This window comes from Nicotiana tomentosiformis, chromosome 1 (assembly GCF_000390325.3).
Source record: "Nicotiana tomentosiformis chromosome 1, ASM39032v3, whole genome shotgun sequence".
Lineage (NCBI taxonomy): Eukaryota > Viridiplantae > Streptophyta > Magnoliopsida > Solanales > Solanaceae > Nicotiana > Nicotiana tomentosiformis.
This window is the reverse complement of record NC_090812.1, coordinates 385,835-410,176: the sequence shown is the minus strand read 5'-3', so window position 1 is coordinate 410,176 and position 24,342 is coordinate 385,835. Positions and strand designations below refer to the sequence as shown.

Here is a 24,342-nt window from a genome sequence, read left to right as displayed (position 1 = left end):
CTTAGGTAGTATTTGATGTCCCGAAAATTTTTTTGGCGATCCGGATCCGGTGACCCGGACCCACGGCGGAGGCGTGGGCTATAGCACACGCAAATATGAGAATCGGGCGGAATTCTAGTTTTATGGCCGTACAATGCCAAAAAATGAAGAATGGTCATGGAAGGGCAGTGAATGTGGTTCCTTAGGTAATATTTGATGTCCCGAAAAATTTTTAGGGGATCCGAGTGTGGAGGCCCTGGCCCACGGCGGAAGGCATGCTCTATAGCATACGAAAATAAGAAATCGAGCGGAATTCAAGTTTTATGGCCGCAAAACGCAAAAAATGAGGAATGGTCATGGCGGGACTGTGACTATGGTTCCTTAGATTATATTTGATGTCCAGGAAACTTTTTAGGCATTATGAGTCAGGGGGCCCGGGCCCACGGCAGTAGGCGTGGGCTAGTACACGAAAATATGGCAATCAGGCAGATTTCTAGTTTTATGGCCGCAAAACGCCGCAAAACGAGGAACGGTCTTGGCGGGGCGGTGACTATGGTTCATTAGGTTGTATTCGACGTCCCAGAAAATTTTTAAACGATCCGTGTCCGGTGGCCCGGGCCCACGGCGGAAGGCGTGGGATATAGCAAACGAAAATATAGGAATCGAGCGGAATTCAAGTTTTATGGCCGTAAAATGCCAAAATATGGGAAACAGTCATGGCGGGGTGGTGATTGTGGTTCCTTCGGTTGTACTTGATGTAACGGAAAAATTTTAGGCTATCCGGGTCGGGGGGCCCAGGCCCACGGCGGAGGCGTGGGCTATAGCACAAGAAAATATGGGAATCAGGTAGATTTCTAGTTTTATGGCCGCAAAGTGGCAGAAAATGAGGAACGGTCATGGTGGGGCGGTGACTTTGGTTCCTCAGGTTTTATTTGATGTCCCCAAAAATATTAGGCTATCCGGGTCAGGGGGTCTGGGCCCACGGCGAAGGCGTGGTATAACACACGAAAATATAGGAATCGGGAGGAATTCTAGTTTAATGGCCGTAAAATGCCAAAAAATGAGGAACGGTCATTACGGGGTAGTGACTTTGGTTCCTTAGGTTGTATTTAATGTCCCGGATAAATTTTAGGCGATTCGGGTCTGTGACCCGGGCCCATGGCGGAGGCGTGGGCTACAACACACGACAATATGGGAATCAGGCGGAATTCTAGTTTTATGACTGTAAAATGCCAAATTATGAAAAATGGTCATGGCGGGGCGGTGACTGTGGTTACTTAGGTTGCATTTGATGTCACGGAAAAATTTTAGTCTATCCGGGTCCGGTGGCCCAGGCCCACGGCTGAAGGCATGGGCTATAGAACACAAAAATATGGGAATCGGGCGGAATACTAATTTTATGGCCGTAAAATACCAAAACATGATGAACGGTCATGGAGGGGCGGTGACTGTTGTTCCTTAGGTTTTATTTGATGTCCCAAATGTTTTTAGGCGATACGGGTTCGGGGGCCTGGGCCCACGGCAGATGGCGTCGGTTACAACATACGAAAATATAGGAATCGAGAGGAATTCAAGTTTTATGGTCGTAAAATGCCAAAAAATGAGGAACGGTCATAGCAGGGCAGTGAATGTGGTTCCTTAGGTTGTATTTGATGTCCTGAACAAGTTTTAGGCAATTCGGGTCCAAGGGCCCGGGCCCACGGCAGAAGGCGTGGGCTATAGCAAACAAAAATATAGGAATCGAGCGGAATTCATGTTTTATGGCCGTAAAATGCCAAAATATGGGGAACGGTCATGGCAGGGCAGTGACTGTGGTTCCTTAGGTTGTACTTGATGTACCGGAAAAATTTTAGGCTATCCGGGTCTGGGGGCCTAAGCCCACGACGGAGGCGTGGGCTATAGCACAAGAAAATATGGGAATCGAGCAGATTTCTAGTTTTATGGCAACAAAACGCCAAAAAATGAGAAACGGTCATGGAGGGGCGATGACTGTGGTTTCTTAGGTTGTATTCGACGTCCCGGAACAAGTTTTGGCGATCCAGGTCTGGGGGCCCGGGCCCACGGCGGAGGCAAGGGCTATAGCACAGTAAATATGGGAATCGTGCGGAATTCTAGTTTTATGGCCGTAAAATGCCAAAAATGAGGAAAGGTCATGTCGGGGCGGTGAATATGGTTCCTTAGGTAGTATTTGATATCTCGGAAAATATTTAGACGATCCGGGTCAGAGGGCCCGGACCCACGGCGGAGGCGTGGGCTATAGCACACAAAAATATGGAAATCACGCGGAATTCTAGTTTTATGGCCGTAAAATGCCAAACAATGAGGAACGGTCATGGATGGGCAGTGATTGTGGTTCCTTAGGTTGCATTGGATGTGCCGGAAAATTTTAGGCGGCACGGGTCCGGGGGCATGTGCCCACGGCGGAAGGCGCGCTCTATAGCACACGAAAAAATAGAATCGAGCGGAATTCAAGTTTTATGGCCGTAAAATACAAAAAATGAGGAATGCTCATGGAGGAGCTGTGACTGTGGTTCCTTAGATTGTATTTGATGTCCAGGAAATATTTTAGGGGTTATGGGTCAGGGGGCTCAGGCCCACGGCGGAAGGCGTGGGCTAGTACACGAAAATATGGGAATCGGGCAGATTTCTAGTTTTATGGCCACAAAATGCCAAAAAATGAGGAACGGTCATGGAGGAGTAGTGACTATGGTTTGTTAGGTTGTATTCGACGTTCCAGAAAATTTTTAGGCGATCCGGGTCCAGGGGCCCGGGCCCACGGCGGAAGGCGTGGGCTATAACACATGAAATATGATAATCAGGCGGAATTCTAGTTTTATGGCCGTAAAACGTAAAACAATTGAGGAACGGTCATGGTGGGGCAGAGACTTTGTTTCCTTAGGTTGTATTTGATAGCCGTCTCAACTTTCCCCTATATTTACAAGCTCATCCGCATGATTTCGAAGTTTGCAGAGTTGGTCGGGGTCGAGGTGACCATCCGTCACTTGATGCATCTCTTCGCCCCCAGTTTTCACAGGGGGACGATGTTACATCTTCGCCACCGGGGCGGCAAGTGTCTTGTGGTAAAAATGGATGACAAGGCCAACCGCTAGTTTTGGCTCAACTACTTCTTCGTCGGAACTGAAGACGTGGTGGCAAATGAAAACGGATTTCATGAGCATTGGAACTATGCTCGTAAGCACCTTCCTTTATCCTCCGTTGTACATCGTGTTGGTCGAATTTGGTTGTATTGTATCTTATTTTTCTCTTTTTACGCAACGGAGGCTGAACCCCCTCCTTTGGTCGAGGATATTCATGAATGGGTTAGCCGAGTCCTTCCTCATACCGTGGGGATTCGTGAATGGTCGGCCTTCCGCAATAAGTTCGGGTCCAAGCTTCTCGGTAAGTTTGCTTATGGGTTCGTCGTTGAATTTTTCTGATAGGTCATCTTTTATCTTTGCGGGGGTTGTTCCCGACCTTTTTTCTCTCTTTTGTTGTAAGCACGGGGAGGTCCGAGGAATCTGAGATCTCCTACTCCTGCGTTCCGCCAGGCGACCGCCACAACGTAATCTGTTCTAGCCGCAACCGCGACCAAGCCTGCCCGGTCATCTGCCTCCGTTCGACCTCCGGCTTTGGCGATATCAGCTCAGCCATCGGCGGCCTCAGCATCTAGTACATTGGCTTTTCTATGGTGTATTTAGTAGATGAGTCGTCGCCGAGCGGGGAAGATTTGAATCCACGAAAAAAAGATTGGTGGACGCTGGCGGCGGTGCAGTCCGAGCAATGGACTCTACGAGGGACGACTATGAGCCGACCATTGATGCACCTGAAAGTGACGCGAATCTGTCATCTAGAGTTCTGCTATCAACGGGAGTGGTAGAGGTGCGCCCTTTCCTGAAATTGGGGTTGAAATTGGAGGGTCGTCCGTGGAGGTCAGTGACAGCGTATTGAGGAGTGAGCCGTCATCCTCAGTATCGGTTGGCATTCCCTCGTCGGCTGAGGTGAGAGGCAAAGTTATTTCTGAGGACGGATATGAAACCGGCTCTGATATTAACCTTGATGAGGTGCGGATGCTGAGTGAGGGGTTCACGGTGGAAGTGAGTTTGGAAGGGTCCACTCGTACCATCGTTATCCCCATGGACTGCGACCTGCTAGTGAACACTAAAGATGTGGTCCCTTCCTTGGGTCCCCTTTGCTCCTATGTGAAGGGCAAGACCCTCGAGTCGCTGAACGATGCCACCCTGTCATCGAGCATAACTGGTCTCGCCCTTAGGGTAAATATTCTAACCTTTCTAGTTTTTATGCCTTGCACATTATTTTCGATAGGCTGATTTTCTTCCGCTTTTTATTCTCTCTTTTTTAGGCCATTATCTTGGAGATTGAAAGTGCTCACCGAGAGGAGAGACATAAAACTATTTTCAATAGGATGGAGAAGAAGTACCGTGAATGCCGCAGCAAGCATCGTGAGATCTGTAGGCGGTTCAGCGAGAGTGGTAATTTCCAAGCTAACCGGGTCGAGCTGAAGCAGAAAGATGACGAGCTGGTGAGAGTTATCGGCAAGTGCAACGTCCTCGAAGTGGCGTTGAGGGATAAAGAATAGGATCTCTAAGTGAGCAAGGGAATTGAGGCCGAATGTGCGGACCTTCAAGCCCAAGTGGTATCTCTGCAGGGCGAACTCAAGCAATGTTCGGTCAGGGCCGATGCTTTGAGTGACGATGTCGCCGAGAAGATGGCGGATTTGGAGAGGGCCGAGTTGCCTTGTTTGGCGGTTTTGGCAAAATTGGAGGCTTTGTAGGATGCAATCTGCGTCCTCCGGTACGAGCGGGCAAACGATTTAGAGATGGCCAGGCTCAGGGAAGAGCGGCTTGACGAGCAAATTGGGGGGCTAGAAAAAGAGGTCTCGCACCTTGGTGACCAAATTGTCGCTCTCGAGGCCAAGAAGATGCAGTCGTTGGCCCAACCGTCCTCCCACACTTCTTCTTATCCTGATGTTCCACAGGATTTATATGAGAAGTGGATCCACGCAGAGGCCCAGCTAGACATATTCAGAGATTTGATGATGGCGGGGAGAGTTCCTGAGGATGATTTTGAGGATGCTCGTGCTAAGGTGCATGCAGCTTGGATCGCCTGTGGCTATGACCCTGCTACACCATGGATTGGCGATGGCAAGGAGGATTTGTATAGGATTGAGCAGGATGCCTGGTACGGGTACGAGTACCCTAATGGCGATGGCGATGGCGATGGCGATGACGATGACGATGGTAGAGATAGCGCTGCTGGGTGGGGGTGGCGAGTAGTTATTCCTTTGGTTTGTAATTTTGTTTTAGCCCTTGTAAAGAATATTTTTGAAGTATGAAATGCTATTTTCGTTGTTCGTTTCTGAATCTTTTCTCTGCTTGGTCTTGTATGCTCCTTTCCTTAATTCTGTTGTTTGGCTGCTTTTAGCCGTAAAAGCTCGATTTGTATGTTGAATGAGTTCAAATGCCGCCCTTGGTAGTCGTGACCTGGGGCCAACAAGTGTTGTCGAACAAAGTCAAACATAGCCGTAGGTTAATTTGAAACGTGACTTAGTTAGTATAAGCGAGATCAAACGTAACCTAAACCCAACAACGGTCGAGGGCCGTATACTAGAACATAAGCCGCAGTTGACCTGAACGAAGCCTAATGTGAATTAGAGTGAGGTAGGTGTTATTTGATTCGAGTGAGGTCGAGTGTTTTTAATTCGAGCGAGGTCGAATGTTTTTTTTAATTCGAACGAGGTCGAATGTCCTTTAATTCGAACGAGGTCGAATGTATTTTAATTCGAACGAGGTCGAATATTTTTTAATTCAAACGAGGTCGAATGTCTTTTAATTCGAACGAGGTCGAATGTTTTTTAATTCGAACGAGGTTGAATGTCTTTTAATTCGAACGATGTCGAATGTCGAATGTCTTTTAATTCGAACGAGGTCGAATGTTTTTTAATTCAATTGCGGCTGTAGGCCGGCAATATGACGAGGAAATGTTCTGGCGAACGTACATTTGTATTTTTCTCAATACTTGGAGAAATTTACATATTGTTCGGGCTGGCATTCTAGTCCCAGTCTATCTAGTCCCTTCATTGGGTGACCTGGAGATATGTTGAGAGGTTGAGCAATGAACTATGCCTTTTTCTTGTTCGTACTTTGACTTGAAGTGTCCCCCTCATCACCTCGTTAAAAACCTCTTTGAGAAAACCCAATTGGGACAAAACTCAAGTGAGGGAAAAAAGTATGACTTAGAGGATGCCTGTTCTTAAAAGTTGAAGTACTTGAGGTGGGCAACATTCCAGTTGTTTGGTAGCCGTTTTCCTTTCATTGTTTCTAGTTGAAGTGACCTTTTGCTTGCTGCAGTTGTGATTTTGTATGGGCCGTCCCAATTTGTTCCCAATTTGCCCTCCCGCGGGTCTTTGCTGACTTGTGTTTTGGCCTTGGGCACATAGTCTCCGACATTGAGTGGTCTGATCTTGGCCTTTTTGTTGTAGTAGCGTTCTGCATGTTGTTTTTGGGCGATTATTCTTGTGTAGGCGATGTCTCTCTGTTCTTCGGCTTCATCGAGATCTTGCCTTCTACTTTCGATTTTCCTCGGCCTGCTCTCATGGGAGTATCTCAAACTGGGATCTCCGACTTCAACTGGTATCACTGCGTCAGTCCCATAGACTAACGAGTAGGGCGTTTCTCCTCTGCTCGTCTTTGGCATTGTGCGGTAGGCCCATAGCACTTCTGGCAGTAGTTCTGGCCAAAGTCCCTTGGCGTCCTTGAGCTTTTTCTTAATGTTGTTCAGTATTTATTTATTGGAGGACTCGGTTTGCCCGTTGCCCGTGGGGTGGTATGGGGCGGAGAGTATTCTTTTGATATGCCACTTTTCGAACGACCTTTTTTCTAGTGAATTGGGGTCCGCTGTCGCAGCTGATCTCTTTGGGGAGGCCGAAGCGGCACACAATGTTCTTCCATATGAAGGTGATCACTTCCTGGTCGCATATCTGAGCGAATGCTCCTACTTCTACCCATTTAGAAAAATAGTCAGTTAAACCCAAAAGGAAATATACGTTACCTTGTCCTGCAAGGAATGGGCCTACGATGTCCATTCCCCATTTGATGAAAGGCTAAGGGGAAGTGATCGAGTGGAGTTGTCGCCTGCTTGGTGGATCATTGGGGCATATTTTTGGCATTGCTCGCATCTTTTTATGAAGTCTGCGGCCTCTTTTTTCATAGTAGGCCAGTAGTATCCTGCTCGTATGAGGCATCTGACCAAAGCTCGGTTGCCAGAATGAGCCCCATAGTGGCCTTCGTGAACTTCTTCTAGAACACGCCGAGTTTGATTCGGGCCCAAGCATTTTGCTAGGGGGCCGTCGTACGTCCTCTTATACAGATCGTTCTGGATGATGATGTACCTGTCTGATTGCATCCGAAGTTTCTTAGCTTCTTTTTTATCATCTGGGAGTATGCCGTCCTGCAAGTATGTAACAATACGGTTGCGCCAATCCCAAGTTAGATTTATAGTCCTTACCTCGATTTGATCTATCGATGAGTGGAGGAGGGTGACCACATTTCCTTCTCCGGTTATAGTTTTAGTGGTTGCCGCTAATTTGGCGAGGCCACCGGCTTCAGTGTTTTGCACCCGAGGGATTTGGTCGAGCTGGCATTCATCAAACTCGGGCAATATCTTGAGGATTTCGACCTGATATTTTTGCAACCTTCGTTCTTTGATTTGGAAAGTCCTGGTGACTTGGTTGACGACGAGCTGAGAATCGCAGCGTAGGATGACTTGCCTCGCTCCGTACTTGAGTGCTAGCCTTAATCCTGCAATCACGACTTTATACTCGGCCTCATTGTTAGTCATGTCTGGGAATTTTATGGACTAGCGAATCACTTCGCTTGTAGGGACTTCGAGCACAAGTCCCAGTCCGGACCCCGATGCTTTGGAAGCGCCGTCGGTGTACAAAATCCATAGATCTTGTGCTTGCGGAGAAGCGTGGGCTTCTTCTTCTTCGACTTCAGGCATTATTATTGTGCTGAAGTCGGCGACAAAGTCGACGAGGACTTGTGATTTTATCGTCGTCCGTGGTTGGTATGTAATACCATGCTCACTTAATTCTATGGCCCACTTAGCTAACCTTACCGATAGCTCGGGTTTATGCAAGATACTTCTCAAGGGGAAAGTTGTGACTATCGAGATCGGATGGCACTGAAAGTAAGGTCTAAGCTTTCGTGAAGCTATGACCAAGGCCAAGGCCAGGACTGCACTCACCGCTACTTCGGATACGGCGAGGTAGGCGAGTAGACGTTCCCCAAGTTCTGCTTTGGCAAACAACTACGAAGATGATAGATAGGCTTTTAACTCCTTCAGGGATTGAACGCACTCGGATGTCCATAAGAGGTCGTTGTCTTTCTTAAGCACGCTGAAAAACTTGTGACATCTATCAGATGATCGTGAGATGAATCTCGACAAGGCGACAATGCGGCCGGTCAGCTTCTGAACCTGTTTTTTACTGGTTAAGTGTTTTGGTATTCCTTCTATGGCCTTGATTTGGTCGGGATTGACCTCGATGCCTCTTTGTGATACCAGGAAGCCCGGGAACTTTCCTGAGGTTACGGCGAACGCACACTTCTCAGGGTTCAGTTTCATCCCATATCGCCTGAGTATGTCGAAGGCCTCTTTCAGGTGGTCGATGTGATCTTATTTCCTTTTGGACTTGACAAACATATCGTCTATGTAGACCTCCATGGTCTTACCGAGATGGTCCTTGAACATTCTTGTTACCAACCTTTGGTATGTCGCCCCCGCGTTTTTCAGTACGAAAGGCATCACCCTGTAGCAATACGTTCCTTGGTGGGTGATGAAGGTGGTCTTCTCCTGGTCCTCCTCTTCCATGAGGATCTAGTTATAACCTGAGTATGCGTGTAAGAAGCTCAACAATTCGTGCCCGGCTGTTACGTTGATGAGTTGGTCGATATAGGGTAACAAGAATGAGTCCTTCGGGCATGCCTTGTTCAAATCTGTGAAGTCTACCCACATCCGCCATTTCCCATTTTTCTTTTTTACCATGACCATGTTGGCGACCCACTGGGGGTATTTTGATTCTCTGATAGAGCTGTTTTTCAGCAACTTTTCAACCTCCTCGCGAACTGCATCGTTTATTGCGGAGTTGAATTTTTGCCTAACTTGCCTTACCGGGGGTAGATTGGGTTGACGTTCAACTTGTGCGTCATGACCTCTTTCGGGATACCTGGCATGTCTGGTACAAGCTGGAGGGGATGGCCTTCATGGCGTGTATCCAAGGTCGACCTATTATGGTGTTATACGCCGTGTCCTGATCCATGATGTGGAATGTGGTTTCCAGAGTGACACCGCCGGCCAGGACGGTGAGTGTGATTTCTCTAGATGTTCGTTCAACTGCGTTGTTAAAACCGATTAGTGTGATGCAGTGTTACACTATCTTATCCTCGAGTTTCATCTGTGCAAGCACTCGAGGGTGGATAATGCACGCGCCGCTCCCATCGTCCACCATAATACATCTCACATCTGTATCTAATATTCGTAACGTGATAACAAGAACATCATAGTGAGGGAAAACCAAACCGTGGGTGTCTGACTTATCGAAGATGATACTTTCTTCGAGTTCATCGTACCGTTCATGAGTGATCGACCGTTTGCGTTTTCGGGTTATGGTGAATTTTAAACTATTGATCGATGCGTCATCGCCACCCCCGATGATCATTTGAATGGTGCGAGTTCGTGAAGGTAGTTTTGGCGGCCCCTGGTGCTGTTCACGTCCTCGGGAGAAGTTGGACCTTCCTAGGTCGCTCAGCAACTCTTTCAAGTGCCCTTGGTGAAGCATGTTCACGACCTTCTGCCTTAGGGCGATGCAATCCTCAATTTTATGACCTCGTTCCTGGTGGAATTCGCAGAAGGCGTTCGACTTTCTGGTGTTTGGGTCGGACCTCATCTTCTGTGGCCACTTCACTTTTGGGCCGAGATTCTCCAATGCGTAGACTATTTCTGAAGGTGATACACAAAAATTGTGAGCAGATAGTAAATGGGGCATACCCCTCTCGCTCCGGTGAGTCCCTATCCTTGGTTTAGACGGGGGCGGCATGATGGCGCCTCTAGTATATGGCTGATGCCTTTCTCGGTTGGGTCGTGGAACTGCTAGATCCCTTGTATCGTTTCTTCGATCTTTTCTAGGCTCGACCTGTACTGAGGTTAACCGTTGGGTTGGTCCATTCAGGTCATCTTCGTTAGCACGGACTTTGGCGCAATAAGAATTGTATATTTCATCCCAAGTGGTTGGGGGATATTTCACGAGCCGACTCAGCAACTTCCTAGTCGCCCTCGAACCACTTTTGTTTAACCTATTTTGGAAAGTTTCTACAGTCATGCCTTCTGATACATTTGGTAAGGTCATCCTTACACGGTTGAATCGAGCGAAGAAGTCCCTTAGTCCTTTTCCAGGTGATTGTTTGATGGCAAATATATCATTCACTCTTGCCTCCGCCTTTTTAGCTCCGACATGGGCTGTCACGAACTTGTCGGTCATCTCTTCGAACGTTTCAATGGAGCGCGGGGGCAGCTGTGAATACCAAGTTAATGCGCCCCCGGTGAGGGTTTCGCCAAAAATTTTCAACAGGATGGAGGATACTTGTTCTTTGGCGAGGTCGTTGCCTTTTACTGCGGTGACATAGTGAGTCGCATGATCCTCAGGATCGGTTGTACCGTCGTATATTTTCAGGTACGGCGACATTTTGAAAGTTTTGGGTATGGCATGTGGGCGGCTTCATCATTGTACGGTTGTTCAACGAACCGACCGGCATCTCTTTTTGGTAAGAGTTTTGGGACGCCCGGTATTTTGTCTACCCTTTCTTGATGCTCTTTCATTTGGTCTCGAAGCATTTTGTTTTCGTTTTTCATTTCTTCCATCTTCCTCAGAATGGCTGTGAGGGTGTCGTCATCTGCATTATTAACATTGTGAGTGATACCTGTTATGGGAGGGGGAGGGCCGTGCTGCTCGACCGTTATTGGTGCAACGCAAGTTCTTGCATTTTCTCTGATCGCCTTTTGGGCGGGTTTGTCGAGGATGCTGGTCAACGTATTTGTCAACCAAGCCTCGAGCAGTTTCTTTATTGCCGATGGCACCTCTTCCGTTGTGGAAATGGAAGCTCCCTTACCGTGGGACGTTATGATACTACCATGAGGAAGGGGTGAGCCACTTCGCCTGGGAGAGGCATTTGGCGTTATATCTTTACCCTTCGTTTCGGAAACCTCGTTGATGGTGTTTAAAAGGTTGGTGGTGAGATCGGCCATTGCCTTCATCCTTTCTTCTCTGTTACCTGCCATGTTAGGTATGTGTATACAAGAAAGTAGGGGATCTTGCTCTTTTTTTGCTAGTTATAGATCTAGAAGAAACTAAAATTTTAATTAAGAAATCCCTACAGACGGCGCCAAATTGTTTGACCAAAAAATATAATCGACTAATTATAAACCTTTGGTTAGACTAATTGATTTTACGTGATGAGGGGTTAAGCCTAATTAATAATAATTTCAGATCTATAATCGATTTACGTGAATAATGTTTAAACAGCGTTGAAAAAGAGTTAAATGCAATGTGCATTTAGTGTTCCAATGCCAATAATGGAAAAGGAACAGCAATCATTCAATAACAATAAAAGACATTAGAGTAAATAAGGAGAATGATTCACCCAACATTAAATGAGGTGGATAATTCCTCCTTCTAACAATGGTGAATGACCGACAAATACAAGAATATCGGAATCTATCTCGGATCTGATGGAGAAGGTATAGATTTATCAACAATCGAATCTCTTTTGAACCCCCCCCCCCCCCCCAATCACCATCACCATCACCATGAGGGAATCCCTTTCTATTTATAGGGACATGCCCCCAATTAACCCTAAAAATACAAGTATAAAGAATATCCAACGGAATATTCTCTTAAAGGTCCTGTTACTAAACTAGCCGTTACTACTCATCTGATACTTGACCTCGGTCATGATTGGTTGCTCGGCGATGAGTCCTATTAGTTACTAGTCGACCTCGGCCAAATTACTTTTAGCAACACCACTAACCGTCGAGTGCCCTTAGGCGAATTTTGACCCATACACGTGTCTCTTCCATGAGCCAAAGTCTTTACTGAAAATGTTTGCGGGTTGTAATTACAGACTAACATAAATGCATTTATTATGTTTCAAGTTATCAATGGCTAAATAGCCAGTTATAGCTATTTATAACAGCACTATAGATGCAAACATGATATAAGATAACGAGGTAATATATGTTGTTGATCACTCTCACAGTTTGGCTTGTTCTTGAATTTGTTCCTGTTCACAATAAATGAATTCAGAGAATGAGTATCAAGTTTAAACAGGAAAGTGACAAGAAACAGTCAAAAGTTTTAAAGGGTTGAGCTGACAGAAGTTGCAGGTATGAGATTTCTTCTAATAATGTATCTAAATTCCCTCTAATTACATACTTCCACTGCAGCAAGCAGAATGGTGATCTAGTAGGCGCTTGGACAGTATCTGGTTGAATTAAAAAAAGATAGTATTTGAAGTTGAAAGAGGTATTTGGAAGTTCAAGTTATGTTTGACATGAATTTCACTTAAACAAGAAGTTGTAAATTTGTGAGCGGATAATAATATTTGACTTGAAATACTACTCAAACAAGTTTTCAATATGTCACCATTATTTCAAATACTTCAAATACTACTCAAACAAGTTTTCAATATTTGACTTGAAATACTACTCAAACAAGTTTTCAATATGTCACCATTATTTCAAATACTGAAGCTCAGTATTTGCAGATACTGAAATATTTTTAATGGCAACCGGGAATGCTCACCGGGGAAGGGCAGAGAGATACAAATGGAGTTCTTTAACCTTCACTTGTTAGGAAACTAGTTTCGCAGAAAAAGAAGTCATATTTAAAATTTCGGTTTCAAATGGGAAGCAAGTTTCTGAGGAAATTTATTAGGATAAAACATAATATGGAGATTCACTAAAAAGAGGTAGCTTTTTGGTTGCAGTGCCGATGTCCAGGGGCACCAAGCATTCTATTTTTTTTTGGGGGGTAATTAACCAGAAAAGGAAACAGTACTCCTGTCCTGATTTTGAGTTTTGCTATATTGTTACAGAAAGAAATTTAAGGCAAAGAACCAAAAGTAATTGGGATGACTCACCTCAGTGACAAAAAAAGCATGGAATCCATAAGGAACTCTTTTGGGTAATTCAACCACTGCCACAGGTTCTGTTGACATTGTTTTTGCATCAATTACATTCACAGCTGACTTTCTGCACAAATTTATAAAAAAAATGGTTTAGCCAAAGTGATTCTGTTTTAAGTTCAGTTACGAACTTTGCTAATTTTTCCTTATGCGTCTAAGAACTAAGATAGGAAAATATTTGACAGACGAGAAGGTGTACCAAACAACGCACAAGGGAAATAGGGATATGTGCCGCTTTCAATTTTATAACTAAGGGAAGTCCAAAGAAGATTTTTATAACTAAATAGTGAATGCTCACGTACACCGTTTTTTCTAGCTATGCTTATGTCAAGGTGGAAAAGAAATGGACAACATAGCATCATATGATCTGAATCTCATGTTGCTTCAGTATATTGTAGTTGCAATTGTTCTACACGCACACATAACAGATCTTAGAGGTAGGAGAAGTTATGCTCTTTCAGTTACATGGGTTGAACTGTTCGACACAGCAAGCGGTCTAAACTGACCGTCTTTGCCACTCTATTTCAATTTAAACAGTAGAACAGAAGAATTTCGCTTGTTACCTTAACATCCAGGAGAATACCAATACATAATGGTCTTAAACGGGAAAGAGAAGATATACTAATAGTGATGTTTATGATAGATGCAAGTAAGAGAGTGGCAGACAAGGTACCCAGTGTTCTCATCATGTACGAAGAATATCAAGTAGCCATCGTCCTCTTCACTTTCTGTCCCAGGCTGACGCGGAACAAATACAGCCTCCGAACCAAACCTGCCGGATCCTAGATCAAAGATGCCTTGAACATTTCCTCCAACTTCAAGCTGTGCTTTTCCAGTCTCTGGTTCAGCATGCAAATCAAATTTGATGACTCCAGTTACCTTGGCAATGCTGTCCAAAGTGGTTCCATATACATACCGCTGCTTCCTAAATTTCAACAAAGCTACTATAATTATACCACATAAATGAGAGGTCTTCCTATTAACCTCTAGAAAAACCAGATCAAGCAATCAAAACCAAAAGGAACAAATCTGATAATGCACATGGGAAAGCATGCACATAGCACTCACAAACAAAAGTTGAAGCAAATGACATATGAAGGAGTTCATAACCCAGCATTTTGTACAGCAAAACATAAGCTACGTTGACCGAAAATTGCCTGATAAATTAATATATAGAGACAACTGACCTGCCAGTGTAATTCTCGTTGATCCGTGGAAAATCAACAGCAGACTCCGATAGTTTCTTCTGTGAAGCTGCACCACTCTTCATATTAAATCTCATCTCATATCTGTAAAAAACAAAACCAAAATCATGAACGGTGGCAGATATAAACAAGGTCAATTTTAAAAATCAATGTCAGAGTCTCTTAACAGCTCATTGGTGAAATTCTCAAGCTTTTCTTTAACAACTCCATTGACCATGTCTAGGTTTGGATTTTGAAGGCGGCAGGTGATCAACACGACTTCATCTCCCTCCTCCCAAGCATTGGCTGGTAAAATAATCAAAATGATAAACCAGTCAGAAAACAGATATCTGCAGCAAGATATTGATGTAGAGAATGTGTTGACCCTATACCTATCACAACGGACAATTACCAATTATAAGTACAAGGACTACACTGCAACTTATCTTTGGACCACTGACATCTTCAAGATGTTTGTCCTGAATTCTAATTACCCTACATAAATTTTTTAAGGTGGCAGTTCCGCTTATATCATTGGCCCTCTGATTTATATTTACAGCTTTTAAGCTTTCAGATGATCAAAAGTTACTACTGAAGAGTCCTCCTGCATTCCATGGCAATAACAATTCCAAGTTTCAACTTTCAACCATCCAAATTATTTTAAAAACAAGACATATTTTGTCTGTAAACATCTAATGTGGTTCTGGTGACTCAAACTCAAAAACTTAATTTACAGGTTCCAAAAGGAAAATTCCTTTACTATATACTTTTTTATTGACAGATTATTTTCCTTACAGGATTATCAATCAAATTTCATACCTATTAATCACTGCATGTACGTATGCGGCTATTGGCTAGCTACAGCTTTTCCGTTCAGAATAGGCTAAATTTTAACTTTTCAAGAAAGACCACAAAGTTGCTTACCATTGTGAAATATGAAGCAATTAGGAAGCTCGAACCACTTGATTAGGGCCTCACTCTTCGCATATCGTGGGAGGACACCAAATCGAGCCTTTTTAGTAACATCGAAGGAAAAAGCCAGCTGATTATTTTTCACCATTTCCTGAATAGAAAATTCATATCTAAGAATAAATCCAAAAATCTTAACACTATGCATGAAAAATACAATCCTGGGACAAATATAAACTCAACACCCTCCCAAACGTGTAATCAGATTTTGGAATTCGCACATGGACTTTAATACAGACTTATGGATGTGAGAACGAATTTACTAAAGGTTCCCTTTGGTATAATTCGAAGGAATATGAGCATCCAACCCAAAACGTAAGGCAACTGATGGAGTAACCCACAACTTCTATAAACTCCTTTAAAATCTCTCACACTGCCCAAGTAGGACAAATATAACTCAAAAAATAGATTTCCCTTTATCAAAAAAAAGATGTATTGCTGTGGTTTCGTCAATTCAAATGACCATGTACAAAGAAACGTAATATACTACATCCATTTCATTCAAGATATCTGTTAGATAGTTATGTGTAAATAGTCCTAGTCCCATATATAGTAGGAGTAGAATATGTCCTAGTCCCATATGTAGTAGGAGTAGAATATGTATTATATATAGAGCTCATTGTATCATTGTTAAAAAATAGATTTTTCTCTCGTGTATTCTCACATGGTATCAGAGCTTCAGTGAGAAAATTATCGTTGTGCGTCATTCCAGCGACATCCGGGAAGAAAAATCTCATCGCCATGCAATTTTCCAGCAACTTCGTCTTGTTCCCAGGGTTCCTCACTGCTACAATGGTACTGTGCATATACCAGTACTACCATCAGATCTGAAACCCTTGTGCGACAAACCCCAGAAATTTCAGTCCCATCGGAACAAAAAAGTCAATCACCGTGCGTCTTTCCGGTTGACAACTTAAGATTGATTTGCGTTATCTCCATATTGGCAAGTGTTGTGCGAAAACCAACACTATGTTCGGAAAAGTAAGACGACAAAACCTCACGCGTCTCCACGTGCCACCGGTGCGTGTGAGCCATTCCGACCATTGTTTGACAAAACTTCTTCAGGACAACTTACTCGTCCAGTGATTCCAAGCCTACACATATAAAATACATCAAATTCTGATAACTTTTATTTTTTCCGACGTGAACAGTGATTTTCCGGCTTGAACAGTGATTTTCCAGAAAAAAATTGTGTACTCTGGTGGTGTTTCAGAACCTATTTTGTAGTGTAGAATTCGGCTTAGTCTCACTATTTTCAAATTTTTCCGGCAACTTTTCGGTCAACTTTTGTTTATCAGCAATCACCTGGTTTTGTTGCTCAGGGGGAGTCTAGTGCCTTGTATGTCGAATGATCAGCTTGCAGATATTTTCACCAAGTCCCTCACTGGTCCTCGTATTAGTTACATATGTAACAAGCTCGGTACATATGATTTGTATGCACCGGCTTGAGGGGGAGTGTTAGATAGTTATGTGTAAATAGTCCTAGTCCCATATGTAGTAGGAGTAGAATATGTCCTAGTCTCATATGTAGTAGGAGTAGAATATGTATTATATATAGAGCTCATTGTATCATTATTACAAAATAGATTTTTCTCTCGTGTATTCTCACAACATCCATTTCATATTGAATGAACCAGGCAATGTCACATAACTTGAGTAATAAAATGCCACATTCTGTTTAAGGCCTAGATAAGAAAAGTAACTGAAACTGAACACTGCAAAGAACAAAAAGAAAACAGATGATAGTCATGCAAAAGGTAAAAACTACAGCATCTTTACATAAGTTTCTTGGTCTATGTTACTTAAGCTGGTTTAGGTAACCTCAGACATAATTCACTGGTTACATGCTTATTCAGACCATACTACAGTGGACTTTAAGAAATATTGAATTAAAGAATAAGTATTTCTTAAATTATGGTGGTTTCAAAAGTCTTAAAATAGTAATAATATATTTAATAAAATTATAATCAGAATTATATATCTCATCTATGATTGAATGTGGAAATAAGTATTGCTACTAAATTATAAAAAGACAAGTATAATTTGGATGCCAAACTGACATTACAAATTGCTGCTGGAATGTTCATGAAATGACCTAACCCAATTAGTGATTGTTGGAGGACTAGCATATAGTGGTAGCTATGGTTTTTCATTTTATATTTGCAGGTGTAAAATTATTGTCCAATACTTGTATGCTATATTTACTGTGTTTTTGTGGTACCCATCTTTGAACATTTTAGTATCTAAAGCAAAGCTCTTACTCCACTTATAGGATCAATATCTTAACTTTTTTCTGTTTAAAGAAGTTTTAAGGTATGTATTTTGAAGTTCAATTCATTTTCTTATGGTTCTTTAAACGCTTTGTTGACTACCATTCTTTCTAATAATATACTTTAGATACAAGAGTAAAAGTTAGGAATGTAAACTTGAGATGAATTTCAATAAGTAACATCTGTAGCAGCACTAGTATACCCCAAATAATGCTGACTTTAATACTAACTACCAATCATGAAGTTTTATTACCAAATTTTCGACAAGCATTTACCTAACAATAGCTGATTCTTAAAACAGAAGTCCATAAACCAGAAACCTCCTTGAAGTCCTCTCCTATAGGACTCCAATACGGAGGTGGACTGATGTAACAAGACTTAACATCTCTCTCTGCTTCAATTTTGGAGCCAAGGCTTTTTCATCTCTCTTAAAAAGCTTACATCATATTTCCCATCAAGAGAGAAAGCTGATATTACTACAAGACAAATCCGTAAATTGTGAGCTACAGAAGTCTCATACCTTCGGTCGGAAACACAAAGGGAGATCCATCATAACTGCATAATTTTCAGTTATAGCAAAATCATGCATCATGACAGGCTCTGGTATTGTTATTGAGACCGGATCCTGCATGATTCCATCCTTTGATATAACCCTATAAGTGATATAAGGTGGGTTGTGAGAGTAGCCAAAGGTAAACATCTCACCTGCATGCAAATATTCAAAGTCAAACTCAGAGTGTTCTACCAAAATAATGGCTAAATAATTCATGCTCCAAACTTGTACTAATGATCCATTTCTGGTTCTTCTTCTCTCAATTTTGAACACTGAACCTTGAACTAAGAGTCTATCACAGATACACAACATAAGCAGGTGACTGCGTCAGAGGTAATATTGATTGACTGTCACTAACTATCTGCGTACACACTACCCTCCCCAGACCCTGATGTTGTTGTTGTTGTTGTCACTGGATAGCTTATGCAGAGTTGGCAGTTAAAATGGGAACCCTAATCTTGGGTCAACCATCTTTCTTCGCCTGTATTTACAGCCCAATGGGAATGCTGCTCCATCTTCTGTTCACTATCCTATCCTCAACTTCAAAATCAATTTGCCTTGGCATTCAGTTGTTGAATTTGTTTTGATAAAATAGTACTACGTTATAGAGGAAAATAGCAATTTTCTTAGGTTTTATCACAAATCTACATCACCACTATCAGATTGGCAAGCCAGGCATATAGGAAAAGAGGTGTCAGCAAATGAGAAAAGAAGGCTGAACAGATGACTCAATTAAAGGAGGTCATGCACTGAAAGGATTGCAGTCGCAATCACAATCGTTAGAAGAATACATGTACTGGTAATTCTTTCATCTATAAATATTTGGGTAGCAAAGTTTAAGGACAAATCTTTTGAATTTATAAATAGTGACATGCTTATTATTGGCAATGCAGAACTAGGTCTGCTGCTCTCTTACCAGTTACAGGGTCAACTTTTGGATGGGCAGTGAAGGAATGCGCCAACCTTTTGTCATAATCCAGCATGCCGAGTGTTTGAAGATCTCCATCCTCCAGAACTTTAAGTGCATCTGTGCAGTGTACACTCAGTATTAAAGGCAGAATCTATACTTATAATCTAAATCATTGAGTGAAACAATATTAACTACTAATACTTGTGGTCTGCCCATAACCAAGACTTCAGATTACAATATCACTATATAATCGTGCTTGATATAAGGAAAAAAAATGGGAAAAAGGTCGAAGAGAACACCTATTCAAAGGCTTGCACATCAAAAATCATAGATATGTCATATTACTGAACAGGTCAAACAGAGCAGTGGCTTACAAGGTTTATCAGCCTCTGAAAGTGCCAAAAGCTTCCCATGGTGATATACTAGAGCAGTATTAGCTGGAGAAGGAAACAAATTTTACTTTCAGCTGGTAACTGTCATATTGACTACATAAATATTGTTATGAATCAAGACGTATTCCTGCCATCGTTAACAAATTATACTTGGAAAGTCTTGTCAAGAGAAGATAGATAGACTAGCTAAAATTCCAGCCAACTAACCTGTTCCATTTCCATAGGTGATGTCCAATACTTTCAGCTTTGCTCGGAGCATTTGCATATAAACGGTGAACAGACCGAACAACCCTTTAAGATCTCCAATCTGCAGATGTAGTAAAGCGAAGGGTTTTATAAAGCATAATGCATGGTAGCTTGACACAGTAGTCCCATTTGGTTTGGGAAAGAATATTTAAGGAAGAAAACTAACAGCAGAAAGTGACAAGATAAATGGGGTGAATCAACTTCAGGTCATAAACACCAATAGGATGTCTTAATTCCTTTCCTCTGAATTACTGGTACTTAAATTTTAAGAGTTACCCGTAGAAATAGTCGAGGTGCGCGTAAGCTGGCCCGGGCACCATAATTATCAATTTCTTTTAGAAGTTAATAGAGATCTATGACAAAGGCATGCCAGCAAATGCATCATTTCAGTTTACAGTGATCATAAACTAAAAGGGAAAAGAATGACACAATTTTCTTTAAAATAGACCGTCTCCATTATGAAGATACATAAAAGAGTTGAAAAAGCTTTCTGAAGTGCTTTAATTGCTGGGGCATTTTTTCAAACTGATGTTATGCCCTAAAAGACAAACCACGTTCGAACAGCATCATTCTTTTGGTCATCATCCCTAATTCCAGAAAACCAATAAACAACAACACATTACTAATTGTTTTGCCCCTTTCCAAATAGCTTGCAGAATAGCTACTTAATGAAGCATCCACAATATGATGAAATATCTTTTAAAAAAGGCATCCATAGTTATGTGAAGAAGTTGCTGAATGCATCAACACATGTGAAGAAGTTTTAGTACAAGAAACTGCAATCATTGTTATATGAAGCTTGAAGGGAACAAAAATCTAGGGGTAAGAACTTCAAAACAAATGCACACCTTCATAAACTTAGCTCCTCCAAAGAACTCTTCTTGCTTTAGACGTGATGTCCTCACATAACGTGACACATAAGTTGCTTTTCCATCTTTAATGCGCAAGCCATGAATCATGCTGAATAAAGGCTAAAAGTTTGAGATCGTATTACTTCTTTCCATGTGAAAGAGTTATAAAGACATGATAGTTATTAAGCTTCAACATAACTCATCTTAAAAAATTTTAAAAAAAGAAAAAGTAACTGATAAAATGGAATAGGAAAAACCAGACTAAAAATTGCTTTGTCATAATATAGGACAAATGAATAATCGATGCAATTTAATCAGATTATGTGCAAAGTAAAAAGATTAAGCAGCAGCAGCACAAAAGAAAGAGGAACAATTACAACTACTGCTGCTGCGGGCTGCAGCTTAGTTCCAAACTAGTTGGAGTGAGCTATATGAATCTTCACCATTGCTCCATATGGTTCAATAACTTGGAGTTCTTTAACCCTAGAGGTTCTCTACAATATCTACTGACCTAGCATCTCTAAATAGATTAAAAGACTGAATCCGACCCTGATGCAAGCATACCTTCATGACTAAAAATTAATTTTAATTAGTTGGTATCACCTTTATGGGCCTTTTACTTCTGTTGTGTTCCTTTCCTGGCTAAGTATTCATAGATTCCGGGAGATTGTAGGTCCTTCAGCACAACTTACCTTTCCATATGATTTTAGGTATACCTTGTCCCTTTTTTATACCTTCAAACATCATGGTTAACACTAATATAACTAGACAAGACAGCAAAAACACACTGCTATGAATTAATTGACATAGTTTACAAACTAAATAGTCCTGATCCACCTCATAATGTGCTTCTTAACAAGCAATAGTTTAAAAAACCCGTCCCTGTAATCTGAAAATTCATTGTCTTGCCATCCTAATGCTCAGCCCTTCTCTTTCCTGTTATCATCAAATTCAAATATTTAATTCCTTGTCAATCCTTCTCGTCCTGTTATGATAAATTTAAAGATTCATACCCTAGCTATCATGTTCAAGCTTTCTTTTGTTGGAAAAATGGTATCAATCCTATTCTGGTGAATACAAGGTCTGTCTACAGAGACTATAATGCCCATTTGAGTTGTTCAATTAAGAAAAGAGTACAAGGGCCTTCTTATCTAAAGTTACAAAATGCCAACTGAAATTTTCAGTTACTTGCCACTCTTATCAGAAAGGGAAGCTTAGTCACATAATAAGCGGTAATCTATTTCAAAGTGCTTAAGCTGGAGACAAGAAACACATAGGTAGCTGGAACAAATAAAACTAGAGTTGTAGAGGTGCTCCACTTCTTGTTCAAAGCAATGAGAAAATAAGTTATTACTGCTCCAAATTGCAAAGTCAGGATTGTAAAGGACATACCCATCCCCATCAAACCTGCATAGAAATAAAGTGGGAATAAGCCTCGATGCAATCAGAAAATGAATCTCTGTTTCGCAAAAAGTATGGAGTTCCACTACAGAAAAGTATGATGTTCATTTTAATGAGCTACAGGGATACAATGGCAAGAAAGAAACAAATAACCAAAAGGAACCCAGAAAAGCTTATGATATTTTTCAGGAGGATATTTACGAAGAAAAGGAATTTGAAAGTCCTGAGGACGATAGGTTCAGGATAAACGACGAACCAGTGATATCCAGCAACCGGAGCAAACTTTGGATTTGGACCAACCCTAACAAATTCACCATTAAGGCACTCCTGTAATAGAAGTTCATATTACTAGGCATCATAAGAGTAAAGTTGATGGCAACAAGCACAAAATGTAAATCCTGAGCAGTAAATCGGACAATATTCCTTATGCTTTTAATTCAAGGAGAAATAAAAATAATGGAAAATAAATCTGCTCCTGCCTCTGTCAAATCAATCCCAGCAAATGCAAACCAACAGTTAGATATGAGCCCAAGAGAAAAAATACAAACAATGAAATGAAGAATAAAACAACAAGATGCCACTTAATCTTTCATGCAGTATAGTTGCAAGTTAATTGCTTGCTCTTCGCACCACTGCACAACTGAACTTTAATAAGCTATTTAGCCGAAGCTGTTACTTTAGCTAATGCTGTTAACTATAGTTACCTGCTAATTATATAATATCTTAATTTCTGTTGCAGTAAGGTCCCGTGAATCTTCCATGCAGTAAATCATATCCTGCATAACCTAATGTATTGACATTTACATGCTACGTTCGCTAAAACTGTCAAGAAATTTGCTCTGAACATTATCAAATAGGGCTTTAACCAGTTTCTTATTCGAGTTTTGGACAAAAGACATCTTGCAGATTCCCTAGAAATTTTACAGCAATGAAAAGAATAGGCAAATGTTTCCCTGCACCAAGGATGATAAAAGTGAATTCTTTACGTCAATAGAAACACATAGGAAGTCTCCCCCGCTTTGGTCGTTAATCAGACAAAACATATATTTTGTGCTAATCAAGAATTCCTAATATACTGATGGCATAGGACTCTAGCAAAGTCATTAGAGATGAACTCACGCAAACTGTAAATTTTTATCACAATACTTCGACCATGTCATGGGAGTTATTATTACCCTTGAAATTTTGAATTATTCTTATTATTATTCACAACAGCACACACTTCAATGACAAATATTATTAGGAGTTTCCTATTTTCATTAGAACCCATTAAGGATCAAACTAGGTTTCAGCTGAAACATGCTGACCAAAACCAACCTATTATTGGATTTGCACTCGCAAGATTTTGGCATTTCCTCATTTTCCCCTCTCTTTCCTTGATGATAGAAAAAGATGAGCATCAAATTAGTACTTCCTACTTCTTCCCCTACCATTTTCTCAAAAAATGCAAGCTTGTAACAACCAAATTTGTATCCTTCGTTTAGACAGACAAACTTCAAACACCCTTCTTCTCAAAGAACAACCCCTCTATCCAAAGAGGTGTAGGCAGGGGCGGATGTACTATAGAAGCTATGAGTTCATCCTAATCCAGTAGCTTTAGCTCAAACTCTGTATATGTGTTAAAAAATCAACCAAATAAGTACAAATAATTGATTTCAAACCCAGCAACTCAAATGGGCTGTACTACAATTTGGAACTCGAACGCATAAAGTTCAAAATTTGGGTCCAATAAGCACCTAATTTCAGCAACTATAACTCAAGAATCACAAACAAACAAAAAAAATCAAACTCTAAGCAAAACAAACAAATGATAATAAATAAATAACTAAACTAGTGAACTGACCGGAAGATGGCCAGAGACGGATAGGTCTTTAAGAGGAGGAGTTTCATCAGTAGGTGCAAAATTCCCTTGAAGATAGTGAAGCGGCTTGGTGGAATCGTGCATTAACTTTATGATTCCTTTTTCCAACAAGTCTATGGCCTTCCCAATTACTCCTTTTTTCGGCTTGGGGTTCACTACCACAACTCCTCCTTCACTTCTCTCTACTGTATCATCATCTTCTTTTCTCCCCATTTTCTCCACCCACTCAGTTGATTGTTAGAAAAGGTTTTTTTCTCTTTTGTGTGTGTGTGTGTGTATTATTATGAATGATTATATAGTCTGTTTAAAGTGGATATTGGAGGTTTCGCTCTGTTGATTCCTTTAACGACTGACGGAGATACCATGAACACGTTTCCCCTGTTTTGTTTGTATTCGGAGGATGTCTTTTGGATTAACGGCGTAAATAGATACCCGAATTGTGTGTGGATTAAGATACTTTTGGGTACCAA

The 24,342-nt window shown here is 41.5% G+C and overlaps 2 protein-coding genes across 5 annotated transcripts; both read right to left on the bottom strand.

The window, feature by feature from the left end:
* Nucleotides 1-6,249: 6,249 nt before the first annotated feature.
* LOC138904166 (uncharacterized) lies at nucleotides 6,250-6,693 on the bottom strand. Its single transcript, XM_070192698.1, has one exon. It carries the CDS (start codon nucleotides 6,691-6,693, stop codon nucleotides 6,250-6,252), a length of 444 nt encoding a protein of 147 aa, XP_070048799.1.
* A 5,430-nt stretch (nucleotides 6,694-12,123) lies between these two features.
* LOC117272931 (carotenoid 9,10(9',10')-cleavage dioxygenase 1-like) lies at nucleotides 12,124-24,173 on the bottom strand. 4 transcript variants are annotated; one of them, XM_009591581.3, is made up of 14 exons: nucleotides 23,855-24,173; nucleotides 22,268-22,338; nucleotides 22,003-22,017; nucleotides 20,608-20,719; nucleotides 19,721-19,820; nucleotides 19,496-19,558; nucleotides 19,128-19,238; nucleotides 18,179-18,363; nucleotides 15,344-15,482; nucleotides 14,608-14,725; nucleotides 14,423-14,524; nucleotides 13,909-14,160; nucleotides 13,191-13,302; nucleotides 12,124-12,332 (listed from the first exon to the last, which is right to left on the bottom strand). In XM_009591581.3, the coding sequence occupies exons 1-14, from the start codon at nucleotides 24,083-24,085 to the stop codon at nucleotides 12,303-12,305; spliced, it is 1,641 nt and encodes a 546-aa protein (XP_009589876.1). In that variant the 5' UTR covers nucleotides 24,086-24,173; the 3' UTR covers nucleotides 12,124-12,302. The 4 variants fall into 4 exon arrangements, with proteins under 4 accessions (XP_009589876.1, XP_070031776.1, XP_070031784.1 ...); XM_070175675.1 differs by lacking the exon at nucleotides 22,003-22,017 and having other exon boundaries at nucleotides 20,608-20,730; nucleotides 22,264-22,338; XM_070175683.1 differs by lacking the exon at nucleotides 22,268-22,338 and having other exon boundaries at nucleotides 23,855-24,047.
* Between the last annotated feature and the right edge of the window lie 169 nt (nucleotides 24,174-24,342).

Excerpts from the sequence above, each read along its gene's own strand:
- LOC138904166 (XM_070192698.1), bottom strand. The coding sequence starts at position 6,693 with ATGCCAAAGACGAGCAGAGGAGAAACGCCCTACTCGTTAGTCTATGGG.
- LOC117272931 (XM_070175675.1), bottom strand. The coding sequence starts at position 24,085 with ATGGGGAGAAAAGAAGATGATGATACAGTAGAGAGAAGTGAAGGAGGA. Across the intron at positions 19,559-19,720 it reads CACCTATGGAAATGGAACAG|CTAATACTGCTCTAGTATAT; the intron begins GTTAGTTGGCTG and ends TTCCTTCTCCAG. Across the intron at positions 14,161-14,422 it reads AACGAGAATTACACTGGCAG|GAAGCAGCGGTATGTATATG; the intron begins GTCAGTTGTCTC and ends GTTGAAATTTAG.